A 17,186-nucleotide genomic window follows, 5' to 3' on the forward strand; every position below is an offset into this window, starting at 1 on the left:
ACAACGTCTTCATGAAGGGAAGATGATTGTCCCCATTTTACAGATAAGGAAATCAAGGCTCAGAAAACTTAAGCTTATCTGCCAGTGTATCATATAGTCTAGTGAACACAAAGACAAGGGAATTGAATCTATTTCTTCTGATTTCAAGTCCACTATTCTTTCAGTCATGCCAAAGATTTCTCTGGGGTTCTGGGGTCCGTGAACTTCTAGAAGGTGTCACATGGTCCTTGAACAGTTTAGAGTGACATACAAAATTTCATATATATTGCTTTTCTGAAGAAGGAAATAGCTTTTGTTCAATTCTTCCTCCCAGCCAGGCAGGAAAAACCCTCCAGACAAAGCCCTGTCATCTTCATATATTCCAGAAATCTAGAGAGAAAGGGAGCCATTAGGTCAGCTCCATGAGATATTGGATGTAGTTGAGGAACTCTACCCCGAGAATAGGAATATGTTGCTTCATCGTGTGCTGATATGGAATCGGGGTCTTGAAAGAACACTGGGTTGTTAAAGGTGACCTGCCAGGGCATGTGGCATCAGCAGTGGTCAATAAGCGAGGCTGTGATTTGCTCAACTCCAGAATATTTTTCTACCTTTCGCCGACTTGGATTTCTGTATCAGGGGCCCACAGATCCAACCCTTTCCTCCTTTCTGCCTTATGATGTGGCCCCAGAATTGCTCGAAGCTGGTGGCAGTTGTCCTGGGAGTGGGCCTCACTCCTGGACCTCGATGGAGCCCCTCACCTCCTTGCCCCTCTGCCAGTGTCTAGCCCTCCGGGGGCTGCATCACTCAGCTGGGGGCCAGGATACCCACCCCCTTATCCCAGGCAGCTTCCTACTGCACATCTTGCCTTTAGCGGGGCCCAGGGCTTGGGGAACATCCAGTTAGCAGTGGTCCAGCTTGGAGAACCACAAGGTCACCAAATGAGCAAGCTAACAATGCAGAGCTGAAAAGTGGGCTCCGGCAGAGAGGGAAAGTGACTGGCCCCCCATACCTCCCTCTGCTCATGCCACAGACTGCCGGCCCATCATACGGCTCTACGTGTCATGGAGGAAGCTTGGCAGCCCTCTCCTGGATGCCCTCTGTGGCATCCTCTCCAGTGCACCAGCATCCACATGGTCCCTCTTCCATCTGTGCTCAATACTGCAGCCAGAAGAGTCTTTTCAAAACACGAATCTGGGGCTTCTCAGGTGGCACAGTAGTTGAGAGTCCGCCTGTCGTTGCAGGGGACACGGGTTCGTGCCCCGGTCTGGGAAGATCCCATGTGCCGCGGAGTGGCTGGGCCCGTGAGCCATGGCCGCTGAGCCTGCGCGTCCGGAGCCTGTGCTCCACAACGGGAGAGGCCATAACGGTGAGAGGCCCGCTAAACCCCCAAAAGCCAAAAAAAACCCACGAATCTGATCGCATCATGCTCCCCTGCCTGAAAACACTGAGTGCCCCTCCCTCATGGCCCACAGGCCCTGTAGCCCGGCCCACACCTCTCCCTCCAGGCTCATCTCACGCGGAGCTTCTGCCAGTTGTGTGCCGCTCCTATTGGTGAATACTCAGGAATCTTTTGACAGCTGGAAATTGACCATGGTGGAAGTATTTACACCAGAGAAATCAACAAATGCTAAAAATCAATCCCTGCCCCTCAGCTGGTTGGCCAGCACACTGCTGCCCCCTGCCCGCTGTGCAGTTCCATCACAGGGTCCCTGCATGTACTGTTTCTCTGCCTAGAACACTCCTCCTTCTTAGCTGCATTAACTTAACTCTTTTAGACTGAAATCCAAGTGCTACTCCCTCTGGGAAGCCTTCTTTGGTGTCTCAAAGTCAAATCTCAACCTTGAAACTCTCCTTCTTAGCTTGTATCACAGTTGTCATTTCACATGTATTTGTGTGATGAATGATTATTGTCTGTCTTTCCCGTGGGAATGTAAACTCCATGGCAAGAGAGACCATGCTTGGTTTTGTCCCCTAGCTTTGTTCTATCACTGAGCACGGTGCCTGGTACATGGTAGAAACTCAAAAATGTTGTTGAGTGAGTGAATGAAGTTAGAGAAATATGCACTGGACAGGAAGTCCTAAGCTCTGGCTTCTGTGGCAAAGACAACTTTTGCTTGTTTCTCCTCTGTATTTCCCAGTCTCCTCTGTCATGTTATGGGATGTCATGTTATCAAATTCTGACTGATCAATGGGGAGAAAGCCATGTACTGTTTCCAGCCATGGCCTCTGAAATGTCACGAGTGGTCTTCAATTCCCTCTATTTTCTCTGTCTGCATGGCTGGAAGCAAAGGAGTCACAAGACAGAAAAAGCCCAAATTCCCGAGTCACTGATTAGAGAAGAACTGCTCACACAGGTCCCCTGACCCTCCTTAAACTGTGATAGGAGCAAGATATACTTTTATTGAATTAATCCCTGAGGTTTGAAGTTATTTTTTATTGTGGCACAACCTAATCTACCCTAACGTAAAACACCTTCCCAGCTCTGCCATTAACTCCTTCTACCCTGCGGCCAGCCACAATCTCTCTGGGCCCCAGGTTTCCTCTTGGTAAAATGAAAGGATTCCACACAGTGATCTCTGAAATCCTTCTGATGTTAAAATTCAGTTGTTCTGTTTGTATATTTCCTCCCTCCTGCCTAACGCTATAGGCAGACACCATAAATGTTTGCTAAATAAGAGTACCTCTTATATTTGAAATCCTTCCCCACAGATAAAAGCATTTTAATATCTTAGAAATTCAAAGCAGTTGCTCAGAATATTTAAACAACAACATCCAGCAAGTAAAATATCCATCAAAATCACAACGGTGGTATCCTAATCAAGAGGCTGGGGAACTGTCAGAGATCTACTCCTCAGCCTTCCAGAAGCCCCCACAAGCATCCTGCTCTGTCTTCCCTTGGCAGTCTGGTGGCCCCAGCATTCCAATTATTTGCAAGCCTCATCCTCAGACTCTGTGTTTAGCCAACTCTCTCAACGGCCTTTCTCAATAGAGGCGATCTCATTTTTCAAAGGATCCCACTAATGCATTTTCTTAGAGAGTTGTCATTAAGGACTGCTGCCTGGATATCAGTAACCAAGAAGCAAAAGTCACATCTTTGATGAGATGTAGCCAGGGTGACCCAGAGTCCTAATGACTTAACTGTGTTTCAAATCTCCTGAGGTCTAGCCTAGCTTTGCCATGGGTTCACTGTGTGTGAAAGAGGCGAAAGCCCAGCTGCTCTACTTGGGCTGGGGTCCCTCTTCCTGTTAAAAATGAAGGTCATTGCAGCTGCTAACATCTCAGTAACCATAGTAACAGAGGACCACATGACAGATGTCTGATCTCCATCAGAAAATGTCTGGTATTAAGTGTTCTTCATCCTTGCCCTCACCCCCACCCCAGATCTTGTTAGGTGGCATTGAAGTTCTCCCAGGGGACCAGCTCAGGCATGGGAAATCCGGACTGAGAGCATTAATTAAACATCTTATTTCCCCAGAACATTTTGCATTGCCAGGCCCGGGAGCCAAGAAAACCTCCCAGGGAAGCTCTTATGAGAGAGAATGCTAACTCTACCACCAGGGAAAGAGGCACTTCAGCTCCACAGCTGGCAGCAAATGAAGCTCAGTAGGAAAATATGCCTGGCATACAGCAGGCACAAAATGAATACTTGCAAAAGAGTCCGTTTAATCAAATGAAGTTCATTTAGCAAATGGGATTTCTGTTGAGCCACTGGAAGTCCTGCATGAGATCATGTGAACCATTCACCCTTTTCAACAGTTCCTGAGCGCCTGCTGCATGCACCCATGGGTGATAGTATGGAGGCTCTAACGGTATTCATTTGCTGAATGAATCCCATGTCCCTGGGACTGTCTTGGGCTCGAGGGCAGGTTGGGAAGTATGTAGAGGGCAGGTATCACATCACAAAGGGCTCTGGATTCAACTGGAGTCTCTCGGGTTTATTGCTGCAGAAACTTTGAAAACTTTTATGCATGTGAGTGACAGGATCTGCTCTGCATTTCAGAATCCTTTTTGATGCCCTGTAGGGAAAGGATTAGAGGGAGACTGTTGTTTTGACCAAAGAAACAATGTTCTAGGACTGCTGAACCCAGACCTTAAGAGAACTGGCAGCTTCTGCTTCCTTCTTCTTAGAACCTGGCTGCCATGTTGTGAGAAGCTCCAGCCACGTGGAGGAGAACCCAAGTGCTCAATACACAGCCCAGTTGTGCTCTGGGCAGCAGCCAGCACCTACTGCTTGCCATGAGGTATGCCATCTTGGATGCCCCAGAAGATATCAAGTTGAGTAGGAAAACCGCCCAGCTGAGCCCAGTCAACATGAGAAGTCACAAAAGAATCGTTCTTGGGTTTATTTACCACGTCATGGGTTTATTCTGCAGAAGTAGATGACAAACACTGGGAGGTACCAGATGGTGGTCATGTCTTGGGCTCAGCAGAAAAGGTTTGGTTGGAATGATCATAGATTTGGGAGTCATCAGCTTCACGGGAAGTTGAGAACGCTGTTTCAAATGAAATCACCTCTACTTCTTCTCACACATGTCCAGCATGCTTAGAGCACAGCCGACTCACAGCAAATGCTTGCTGAATTAAATGAAACCCTGCATAATGAAAAACACTGGAAATCCCTGTTTTGTGATTTAAGACAGTCCTCCTCATGCCTGGAATTCTAATTTCCCCTCACTCTAAGCACACTTATTTTCCCCCTCTCTGAATCAAAGTGTGTACTCCTAGCTGCTGCATGTGATACTCTTTTATCATTCTAAGAGAAGTCCTTTCCTTGAGGGTGGCATGTGGACTTGGAATCTGCATACCTGAGTTTGGGTTCAGGATGACTGGATTTTTCTAGCTGCCCCACATCCCCTCTGAGCCTCCGGCTTCCTCATCTGTAAATGGAGATGAGAATACCTGCAAATCTGATTAGGTAATAATGGTAGATTGGGCTTCCCTGGTGGCTCAGTGGTTGAGAGTCCGCCTGCCGATGCAGGGGACACGGGTTCGTGCCCCCGTCCAGGAAGATCCCACATGCCGTGGAGCGGCTGCGCCCGTGAGCCATGGCCGCTGAGCCTGTACGTCCGGAGCCTGTGCTCCGCAACAGTGAGAGGCCCTCGTACCGCAAAAAAAAAAAAAAAAAAAAAAAAAAAAAAAAAAAAAAAAAGGTAGATTACCGGGTCACGGCTAAAGGAAGTGCAGATGTGAAAAGAATCATTGCAATCATCTCCACCAGGACGCGGTACAGCCCCTCTCCCTGGTGGTAAACACACAGCAAGTTTGGGAGATAGGAAATCTCCAGCTTTGTGTGTTAGAAAAAGCTCCTGTTGATTTTCCAGCCTCCTCGGCCAGAGAGGTTGAACAAAGGGTTAGCAGTCTGGTAAAATGACCCCCTACCCCGACGGAGTCTCTGGCCTGGGCTTGAGCCCCGGTTTCCCTGCTAACCTAACGCACAGTGTGACCTTGGCCAGCTCCTGCCCTTCTGGGACCCAAGTGTCCTTCTACGTAAAGCGTGAAGGATGGCCCGAGACGACCCTCACGTTCCTTCCACCAGAACGGCTCCGGCTCCGGTTAGGGTCGGGGGGTCCGGTCACATGCTGGAGGGGAGGGACGCTGGTTGACGCGGAGCTGAGTGCGGGCGCACCAGCTCGCTCCGGGTGCAGCCTCCTGCTCTGACGTCCTCGAGCCGCCCTCCCTCCCCGCCCCTCCAGCGGCTGGAGAGCGGCTGGCGCGCCCGGATCCCAGGCCCGGGAGGTGCGCGGCGGCGGGACAGAGCCCCGCGCGGGGAGCGGGCACCATGGTGCTGTCGGTGCCCGTGATCGCGCTGGGCGCCACGCTGGGCACGGCCACCAGCATCCTCGCGCTGTGCGGGGTCACCTGCCTGTGCCGGCACATGCATCCCAAGAAGGGGGTGCTGCAGCGGGACCTGGACCCCGATCCGGAGAAGGCGAAGCCCGGCGTGCTCCGGTCCCAGCAGGTGAGCGGGGGCGGCGCCTTGGTCTCCCCGGGCCGGGTGGGGTCTCCCGGGCAGCGGCGCGGGAGTGGGTGGCAGGGAATGGTCGGCGTTCTTCTTTGCGCGATAGAGCATGGCGGGGTGTGGGGACGGCGGACGTGCTCGGGGACCCTGGTGGGGGGGATGCTGAAGGCCTGGGGGTGGAGGAGGGGTCGGGGAGGATAATGAAGGGTATGGGGGGGGACAGGAGAGGAACCGGGACAGCGAACGCTAAAGGGGCGGGCATGGGAGGGAATGGGAAAGCGGGCTTGGATGGGAATGGGGCTGGGAGGGGAGCTGGGGGCTGGGAGGCGAGCGTGGGGATCTGGGAGGAGTGATAAGACCAGGACGCTGTGAGGGGGCCGGGGGAGCGGGCTGTGAGGGTTAGGGGAGACTGAGAAGGGAATGTGCAGAATGAGAAGCTCGAATTGGGGGGAAGAAGAAGGGGGTCTTGTGAGAGGGAGGACAGGGGGGCAGGTGCGGGCTGGCACAGGGAGAGCATTGACAGAGTCGAGAAGGGGGAAATCCACCACAATCCAGAGAGGAGGTGGCCGCTGTCGCTGCAGTGGGAGCTGGGGAGGGGCAGTTGGGTTGGGTGTGCCTGGGGTCTGGAGAGGCAGATGAATATGGAGGGGCCTGGAGGACCCTCACCCTGTCCTAGCAGCTCTCAGCTCCAGCCAGACTGAGCGAGTAGCTGAGACCTCCCCGAAGGTGTGTCTGGAGATGCCCCTGGAGACAGGAGAGCTTTTGTCCCATGCCTCAGCTTGTCCCCAGAGACTCTCTGGGCAGGAAATGGGTGGTGTCCCCATTGTACAGAGCAGCAGAAGGGGTCTGGGAAAGGTTTGGAAGGACTGCGCTACATGGGCTGTGATCTCCAGGACACATTCCCAAGGGGGCGAGTGCAAAATGTCCTCTGGAGACCCGGGAGGAAGTCTGGCTGAAAAGACTGGAGGAAGGCAGGCCCTGGGGCACGGGGTGACTTAATGACTTCCCAAGGCCCTCTAGATTCCTTCCAGAGCTTAGAGTTCCAGGGGAGGCACTATAAAGCTGTGATTCCACCTTCCTTTTGCCAATTAATTATTCAAAAGCTCAGACCCAGTGGCTCGGGGCCTGTGTCAGTCACTGAGAATGGAAGGAAATGGCTGCTGTCCTTGACCCACTTACAATCCGAGAAAAGTGACATTGACACCGGCAAGAACAGGAGCCAACTGGGCAGTGGGATGTGGGACCCAGAACCATCTGAAATGGGAGTAGTGGGCTACCCACTCCAGGCGGGCACAGGGCGGAGGAGGGGGTGTTGGATGAGCTCTTCTCTAGACGTTGGGTCCTCAACCTCCTTCCCATCCGGCACGCTTCAGGGACAGCCATTCGTCTGCCTTTCACAGTGGTGGCTCTTCAGGCACCGTCTCCTCCCCTTCCCAGAGAGAACCGCTGGGGACAGTGTTGGTGTAAGTGACCTCCAGGGCCCCTTCCAACTCTTTGTCTTACTGAGGACCAGTAGTCCACGCAATGGCGCAATGGCCAATGATCTGTTAAAGACAAACAAGATCATGTGTCTCCCTGGCTTAAAATCCTCCACAACTTCTCACTGAGCTTGGAACGAACACAGCAAACTGGAGCCTGGCACGTACTCTGTGCCAGGCTCCATTCTAAGTGCTTTACACTTAATGCATTTAGCAACTCAATGAAGGACATATACGATGAGCCCAACTTAAAGCTGAAAAAGCTAAGGAGAGGGTGAGTGACTTGCCCAAGGCCACACAGCTCGAGAAGTTTTAGAGCCGGATTCTAGCCAAGTTGGTCTGGCTCTGGAGTCCGTGCTGTTAGCCACTCCACTCTACTTCCTCACCTGCTTGATGTGGCAGTTGTTTACCTCTCCAGCCAAGCTCATGCCAGTTGCCCGCATCATGGGCCGCCTCAGCTTCCCTGGATTTTTTGATCCTTCTTGAAGACATCAACCCTTCCCATTTTCCTCTGGCTTTTCACACAGATGGCTCCTTCTCATCCTTTAGGTCTCTTTCTGTTAGAATTTTACCTCCTCAGGGAGGATTTTGTCTACGGCCCCATGTAACAAAGCCCTCCCGCCCATATGTTCTCCATACCTTCCCAATTCTTTTGTAGCACTTGGGACAGTTGGATGTGATTTTTCGTATCTGTTCACTTGTACAATATTTATTCCCAGCACCTACTCAGTGTCTGGAACCTAGTAGGTGCCCAATAAGCAATTGTTGACAAATAAAGGCATCCCAGTGCCCAGCCGTTGAGTTATTTCTTAAAATGTGGATGCATTTTGCAACCACTGTGCAACCCAGGGCTAGCTCGTAGGGACACAATAAACATTTGTTGATATGTGAGACCCATCCATTCACATCCCTCACTTGGTTCCCTCAGTGACAAGGATTTGGGCCCCTGGGGCTGAATCTGTAGGTGTGAATGTGATGAAACTGAGATCTCACAATGCCGTTTTGGCTCCCATTGTTCTCAGACTGATTCAGCTGCTGACCCAGATAGAGTACACAGAGAAAAGACACTATGTTGACATTTCAAAAAAAGTAAAGGAGGTGGGTATTAGGGGTGGCAGATGGCAGCAGGGTGATGGGCGTGGCACATGTTGACAAAGAGAAGGAGAGTCAGGTAAGGAAGGCTCTCTGAAGATGTTCCTTAAACAGAGAGGGCATGGGGGCTGGGGAAGAGGGTTCTAGATTCCTGTAGCCACTGAGAACTGGGATTTCTCTGGGATATAGAGTGACCGCCCATGTCTCTATAAGTCGCTGATTGTGGTTGCTGGAAAAATTCCTTGGATTTGTTGGCCATGCCTGGGAATCCAGTTTCTGGTCATGAATTGTAGCGATTTTGAAAAGAACTTTGAAGCTTTCCCTGAGGGTTCTTAACCTGAGGTTCACAGACCCCAACAAGGAGTCTGTAGCTAAACTGTAAGGGGTTCTTGGTCTTGGAGAGAAAAAAATTGTATCTTTCTTTTCATTAACTTCTACATGAAACTTAGCATTTTCTGTAAGTAGGAGTATAAACAACACACCACAGGAGCATTAGCAATATCTGTGACTTGGTCCTCAAGGGAAATCACAGATAGTTTCAGAGCACATCACAGCTGTTGCAGATGCTTTACCATAACATTTATGCTCCTCTCTAATTCTAAATTATGTACTTATTAAATCCCCTGCTAGATCCTATTATTTAATGAAAGAATAAGAGGCACACATACAACCATTTCCTCGATTGATTTTATTAGATGTACTGTTGTAGTCCTATGTCTTTTATTTGCTGCTTTTCAGACATTCTTCTCCAGACAGCTGAAGGAATCCATCCAGCAGCTCCACCATGTGGGAGGGGCAGAGGGTGCTAACCCTCAGTCACCGCCGTTCGTGCCTCCAGCTAGCTTCAATTCATAATTTTTCTTGACTTTTCTGAAACATACACTGTGAACCCTTTATCCTGCCTTCTTACACAATCCCTCACCCTCACCTGCGTGCAGCCTTTCCAGGGAGGAGGGGGATTCAGTTTCACTACACTGTCCTTGTGATTTGGCAGCATCACCTGGGACCTCCCTCCCTGCGGTCAGCCCAGCTTTCAAAGCTCAGTTATTATGCAGTGGTTACTGGATGCTTGAGCCAGGAGACAGAGCAGAGAGACAGACACGGGTTGTGTGTGTGTGTGTGTGTGTGTGTGTGTGTCTGTAATCATCGTCACTTCACCGCTGCTGCCGCATCTCTTAGCAAGAGGCAGCCAGACCCACTGGTTCCTTCCCCCAGAATTTCCTTTTCATGCTTGTCTGCACAGGCTGTCACTCACAGCATTTCTGGGTCCTTGCAGAGGAAGGCCTCCTTTTGGCAAACCTAAATAACTACAGGGCAAGTAAGGGGAACTGCCCTTTCCCACGGCTCAGTGCCCTGACACTTTAGCACGAGTTTCAGTCCTGTTTTCAGAAAGCTTTCGTTTCAGGTCTGATCTTTCTTCCCCTCTGGTGCTTACCTTGCTTACATGAATCTTCTCAAATGAGTCTCTGAGTTCCCAGAGTAACCCTGCTGCTGTCCCCTTGAAGTTATGTGGTCAAAAGCTCCTAGCTCCCAATGCTACTTACTACCAAACTATAAAATCCTACCCTCCTTCCAGCAGAGTTGAGAAGGGAAGTGGCTTTTTTTTTTTTGTGGTACGCGGGCCCCCCACTGTTGTGGCCTCTCCCATTGCGGAGCACAGGCTCCGGACACACAGGCCCAGCGGCCATGGCTCACGGGCCCAGCCGCTCCACGGCATGTGGGATCCTCCCGGACCGGGGCACGAACCCATGTCCCCTGCATCGGCAGGCGGACTCTCAACCACTGCGCCGCCAGGGAAGCCCTACTTATGTTTTACACATGGGAAAAGTAAAACACAGAGTACCTGAGTAACTTAGTGGCAGAGCTGGGAATCAAATTTAGGAATTCTGGTTCCAGAGCCCACACGTCTGACCACTAGGCTGAAGATTAGCAGAAAAAACTAGTCAAAATTTTACTTGAGCCACTGAGTTTCCCCAGATATGGCGTAAAAGTGTCTACAATATATGAATCTTTGCAGGTCAAAGATTTGCAGAAACCTTTCCCAAAGTTTTGGATGTCTTTGCTCCCTCTTGCTTCTACCATGCTTCAATCACTGGGTGCAGCCCTGGGCCCTCCAGAGAAATTTACACAGTAAACATGTTTGGGCTGGTCACTTAGCAACAGGGAAGACAGTATGAATTTTGCATCAAGAAATTAGCATAGATTATTTCAAGGAGATGAGCGCACACCCATTGGAAACGCTTGGCCCTTTGAAACATACATAATGTGGACTTTTGGTCTGTGTCCATCAATCCCTTCCTGGTGGCAGGTCCCAGACCCGTCACATCTTTTTCCCTCTCTAGTTTCTCCTCTGGTTCAGCATGTAGATAATTCATGTTCATGGCTCTTCTCTTCATGTGATTGACAGTTCACCAGCACCTTTTGTTAATTCCAGCGGAAAGTACTGCTGCATCTTTTGACATTTTTAGATTTTCAGATACTAGCCCGGATTATCTGGGGTACAAGAAGAGGAATAGAGAGCCCATCAGAGCACAATGGAAGAAACACCTGGACGAGAAATCAGAGGGACTTAAGTTGAAGGCAGAAGGAAGGGGAGAGACTGGCAGGTTGGGGAAGCAGCAGACCCAGAAGACAAAGAAAAGGAGACAAGTTAAAGAGTGACTGACCGTCCCAGAGTCAGAGACCAGAGAGAGAAATCAGAATATGTGTGGATGATCCCTGCACTGTCCATGCTATTGATCTACAATTTCCCCAAAACCAGTAACAGCTCATCTCTGACTTGTTCCTTGATGTTACTGCCTTCACTACATCCGGAGCTTATTTCTGCTAACATTGGGAAACCCTGCTTTGAGGATGGAGGAGAAGAACTTCACAGAAACAGGTTTTAAGAACTAAGGGATTCTTGGACTTCCCTGGTGGCACAGTAGTTAAGAATCCACCTGCCAATGCAGGGGACATGGGTTCAAGCCCTGGTCTGGGAAGATCCCATATGCCGCGGAGCAACTAAGTCCGTGCGCCACAACTACAGAGGCTGCTCTCTAGAGGCCGCGAGCCACAACTACTGAGCCAGCAAACCACAACTACTAAGGCCTGCGTGCCTAGAGCCCGTGCTCCGCAACAAGAGAAGCCACAGCTACGAGAAGTCTGAGCACCGCAACGAAGAGTAGCCCCCTCTCGCTGCAACTAGAGAAAGGCCGTGCACAGCAATGAAGACCCAACACAGCCAAAAATAAATAAAATAAAATAAATTAATTTTTTTAAAAAAGCTTTAATAAAAAAAGAGAACTAGGGATTCTGAATGTACGTGTCTGAATCAACACACATGTGCATACAAAGGGCCCCCTATAGCCAATTTGTTAAGAAATCATGAGTTAGTTAGGAGATTTCTAAAGGAAAACAGATGAAAAAGCTATATCTATTCCTTCCTCCTATCTCTCTCAATTATGTTTATTGAGTGCAGACCTGTGCCAGGTACTGTGCTGGGGCTGGGGATACAGGAACCGCCCCCTCCTCAATGACACAGTGACCTTTCTCAGCCTTTATGAAACTTACATTGTAATGGGGGAAACCAGAGTTAGCAGAAGAAGAGCACAGATCAATGAAAATGTGTGATGGTGGCAAGTGACCTAAAGAGAAAGTTCTGGTGCTATGAGAGGGTAAGGTGGAACTGATCCAGGTGAACAGGTCAGGGAAGGCTTTCCTGGAGGGAGTGATGGCCAAGCTGAGAGCTGGCATAGGAGGGGAAGTTAACCAGGGCAATGGGGAGGGGTGTGAGGGGTTTCAGATAGGAATGAGGCCGTGCAAAGGTCCTGGGACAGGAGACAGCCTAGCACTTAGGAGGGCCCAGGGAAAAGTCAGTGTGCCTGGAGAGCAGAGAGAAAGGATGCTCAGTGTATGATGAGGCTGGGAGGTGGACAGGAGCCTGGGCAAGCAGGGTATTGCAGACCATGGGCAGGTTCCTCCATTCCTTTATTCATTTATGTATCAAACATTTATTAAGGCCTACGTGAGGGACACTGACCTATGTACTGACAGTGTGAAGGCTACAGTTATTTTCAAAGCTTTTTAAAGTTAAGGTGAAATTCACATAAAGTTAACCATTTTTAAGTATCTGAATCAGTAGCATCTAGTACATTCACAATGTTGGACACTCACTACCTCCATCTAGTTCTAAGACATTTTTACTCCCCCTGAAGAAAACTCCATCCCCATTAAGCAGACACTATTCCTCTCTCTCTCTCTGCCTTCAGCCTCTGGAAACCACCAATCTGTTTTCTGTCTTTATGGATTTGCCTCTTCTGGACGTTTCATATATTTGGAATTTTAAAATCGGTGACATTTTGTGCCTGGCTTCTTTCACTTAGCATAGTGTTTTCAAGATTCACTCATGTTGTAACGTGTATGAGGAGTTTATTTCTCTTTATGGCTGAATAATAACCCATTATATGTACATGCCTCACTTTGTTTATCCGTTCATTTGTTGATGAACATTTGGGTTGACTCTACCTTTTTGGTTATTGGAATAGGGCTGCTATGTACATTCCTGTACAAGTATTTGTTTGCGTACCTGTTTTCAGTGCTTTCAAGTATATACTTAGGAGTGGAATTGCTGGGTCCTATGATAATTCTATGTTTAACTTTTTGAGGAACCTCCAATTGCTTTCCGCAGCAACTGCACCTTTTACATTCCCACCAGCAAGGCATGAGAGTTCCAGTTTCTTCACATCTTTGCCAACACTTATTATTTTCCCATTTTTTGTTGTTATTTTTTGTTCTTTATTATAGTCATCCTAGTGGGTGTGAAGTACTTTCTAGGCTTTTAATTTTTTTAAAAAATCCAAACTCTTATTTTTAAAATCTTCATCAGTATCTTGCACGTTTTCGATGAGCATTTCTACTCTGTATTGAATGCCAATTACAGCGAATCCACATGGGCACACCCGTAAAATCATGTCATGGTTCCTGAGTCTCACAAGAGGAGTGGAGTGTGCAGCGGTGCTGGCTCCCCTGCTCTCCCAGCAAATTTGCACCTGCTACTCCATCCTTTAAATATGATGCATGTTATCACTGTCACCTTCCTCATTCTTTGCCCCAAGCTTTAGTCCCTCATGGGTCCCAATCTGCTTCACCTAGTTTCCTGGGGGCCCTACAAACCCAGGTCCAATTGAGGTGCTATTTACTACTTTTCAACATTATTTCCTCACGTTGGCATCATCAGGGCAGTGTGATGCCAGGAGGAGGAGCCTTGATCCCCTACCGTATCCATTCACTGCACACACACAAACTTTCCCACCAAGGAGTTCCCTAAGTGCTAATTAAACAAAGGGTGTTTTAATTGATTCATATTATAGCACATTCCTGGGAGAGTTTTACATGGTGTTTAAGAGCATTACAGCAATACACAGTGATATTTTGGGAAGCTGATTGAGGTTTTTGGGTGGACTTGGAATGCATTATAATTTTCCCCATTTAAAATAGTGGAATACAAGTTACTGCTCTCTGAAATTCACTAGCCAGCACGTTTCCATGAGCAGATTAGAGTCAAATAATGAGGGGTGGTTGCATGTATTAATATGTGCATATGCATGTGTAAATGTGAATATGCACATATGCATATATGAATGAGAGAAAGGGGAGGAACAGCCAATGGAAAATCTGTGAAACTGAGTCTTAGTCCATCTGGCAGAGACCCTAGGGTACCTTGACATATTTCATTGACTCCCTCCACCCTCCACTCATTAAATCCAAGACATACTTTTCCTTCGTAGAAAAACTGAGCAGGCTTTGCAGAGAGCAAGAGAGGTGAGGAGAAATGTTGAATGACTGCATGAGTCATTGGACGGATGGATAGATGAATGGGGAGGAGATTCATGGGGCCACCGCCTCTGCTTGCAGCCAGAATAAAAATCACAAGCACAGAAATGCCGGGGAAGGTGCTGAGCTTGTGGAAGAATCTCTGTGCTCAGCTTCAGTGACACCTTATGGGATCAAGACAAGCCTGGAGGGCGTGGTGGCTTCACTTTGTATTGGTTTCCCTCCCTTCTAGCCTCTGTTCACGCAGCTGACATTGGAGACAGTTTAAAAAATCTCCCGTTGCAAAGATGAATGAGATAATGCCCTGGGGGGACCACGTTTTACTTGGAAAATCATTATAAACCACGTAGTTTGGGATTTGCTGTTAAGAGTGGCCTGATGAGAGGGATGTAAGTTACTGAGGCCGGAGAGTGAAGACTTTGCTTTTCAAACAGAATTAAGAATGATGTTTTGGTGAGTTCCCTGGTGGTCTAGTGGTTAGGATTCAGCAATTTCACCGCCATGCGCGGGTTCAATCCCTGGTCGGGGAACTGAGATCCCATGCAGTGCGGCCAAAAAAAGAAAAAAGAATGATGTTTTGGAGAGGAGTGCATTTGAAGATGAAGAGAAAGTTGGGGAAGAGCAGTTTGGTTGGGCAACTAGAAGACTTGCTGGAAACAGCTGCAGAATGAAGCTTAGAATAATTTCGGAGAGCTCTAAGCTCATTCCGTGTTTCACATCCCGCCTCCCCTCCACCCTTTCTCACAGTGCACTCCCCAAGCATCTTAGAATGCGTTTTTATTTCCAGCACAGTCTGTTCACAAAGAAAGGGCAAGAATACCAGAGAGATGTACATACGGTGAAGGCAGTGATGGTACCTCAAGAGACGAAACTCCATAGGAAAATGTCAACGTGGTCTCAGGGCATTTTGGCACATTCCCTGCAAATGCATCATCTAATAAGCCCATCTCTTACTTTGCAATGGATCCTTTAAGTAGCAACAGGACTGTCGCCCTTTGTGTGACAGCCTCATTACAAAACTTGCAGAGACAAAGGACCAAAGGACGGAAAGGAATGAACGGGAGCAAGGAATGAACAGGAGCATAGGTATCCCGTTGGTAACCACTACATGGTAGACCTGGGCTTGTTTTTGGATACCCACCAGTATTAGTTTTAGGTAAGAACAATATAGTTTTTTGAGACGACTCAAAAGAGGAAATTACCTCTTAGAATGAAAATGTTCATTTCAGGATCAAGCCACTGAGATATAACAGGAAGCAAATTAGACTTAGACCCCAAACCTGAATGTGAATTCAACCTCCAGCATTCTCCAGCTAAATGACCTTGGCCATTCAAATCTCACTTTCCTCATCGACAAAACAGAGGTGACAACAATAAGGTTCTAAAGACTAATTGAGATAACGCTTTTGAAAGCACCCAACACTGTCAGCACCAGTCACTACTCAGAGTATATTTTAAGTATCTCTGAATCCTTTTCTTATTTATCCTTTACCAAGGCAATGACTTGTCTGTGTGTTCATTACATAGGAAAGAGAGATTTCATAAAAAGTATTCCAGATGTGAAAAATGAAAGCCCTCTGTTGGGATGGGAAGGGTGGGCATGAACATTACACTTCTAGGATATTCATTCATTCAAAAAATATTTCTTGATGCCCTATCATGTGCAAGACACTGAGTTAGCAATAGAGACACCGCAGTGACTGGCCAGACAACATCCCTGACCTCCTGCAGCTCATGTTCTACAGGTAGAGATCTTCATTACACCATCGTACAAATGAATATAAATCTAACTGTATTAGGTGTGGTAAGGAAAGCAAGAGTTCTCTCAAGAAGTGATAACTCACTAGTGCTCCAATCTTAGCATATTTGGAGACTCCCTTCAGTAAAAACATTTTGAGCTTGTACCCCTTATACATGTATATTTAATTCTTTGTGAAGCATATGTAGGCTTCATATTATGTATACATATTGCTCTACTAATATACTGTGTCCATAATAAAACATGCACAAACATAGACCTTTTAAAACAATAATGCAAAAATAAATTATAAAATGAGATTCTGTAATTTTCTTCCATACACCAGATGGACTGTCTTACACACCCCTGTAACATTTAGTTAGTGCCATTTACTAGGTAAAGGTATTGGGGATGAGCGTTTGAAGTCTTCTAGGCATAGGGCATGTGCAAAGGCCCCGTGGAAAGAAGAAATATCACTTAGGAGGGACTGAAAGAAGGCCAAAGTGGGTAGAGCACAGAGGGCACAGGAGGGAGTGACTGCAAGCAAGCGAGGTGGGTCAGGCCAGAGAGCACCACACCGGGCCTTCTGGGCCACCATTAGTATTTGGCTCTTTATCCCAAGAGCAAATGAAGCTACTGAAAGGTCTTAAGCAAGATGTGACGTGGTCAGATTTAGGCCGTGAAAACATCCTTTTGGGTGGGGAAAGCGTAGAACTGGGGATACCAAGGAAACCCTGAAAAGAGACCATGATGGCTTGAGCCACTATGATGGCGGCAGTAGTTTGGAGAGGTGTTTAGAAAATAAATTGACTGGCTTTGCCTGTGGGTTGGGTGTGGGCTTCAGGAAGAGAGAGGAGTTAGGGACGATGCTAAGTGTTTCACTTAGGATGGTGGTTGCAATCAATGAAACAAGGATGAGGCCATGGATTTCAAGTCATGAGTTCACCTTTGTGCAGGACAAGTGTGAGGAGCCTTTGACCTTATCTCCATGAAGATGTCAATTGTGCTGGTGGTTCCACAGGTCTGGAGCTCACGGTCTGGCTGTGATATATATTGGGGAATAGCAACCACAGCCATGAGCATGGCTGAGACCACCTGGGAAGAGCGCAGAATGAGAGGGAAG

The 17,186-nt window shown here is 48.1% G+C and overlaps 1 protein-coding gene across 1 annotated transcript in view; it reads left to right on the forward strand.

Moving 5' to 3' along the window:
* Positions 1-5,761: 5,761 nt before the first annotated feature.
* The window catches only part of SYT13 (synaptotagmin 13), a gene marked incomplete at both ends in the record, with an annotated part of 36,685 nt that continues 25,260 nt past the window's right edge, over positions 5,762-17,186 (forward strand). Inside the window, one exon of the mRNA XM_082628828.1 lies at positions 5,762-5,941. Within this exon, the coding sequence (XP_082484954.1) occupies positions 5,762-5,941 (180 nt within the window). The remainder of the gene's footprint in view (positions 5,942-17,186) is intronic.

Source organism: Mesoplodon mirus (assembly GCF_964341445.2).
Source record: "Mesoplodon mirus genome assembly, chromosome: 7".
Lineage (NCBI taxonomy): Eukaryota > Metazoa > Chordata > Mammalia > Artiodactyla > Ziphiidae > Mesoplodon > Mesoplodon mirus.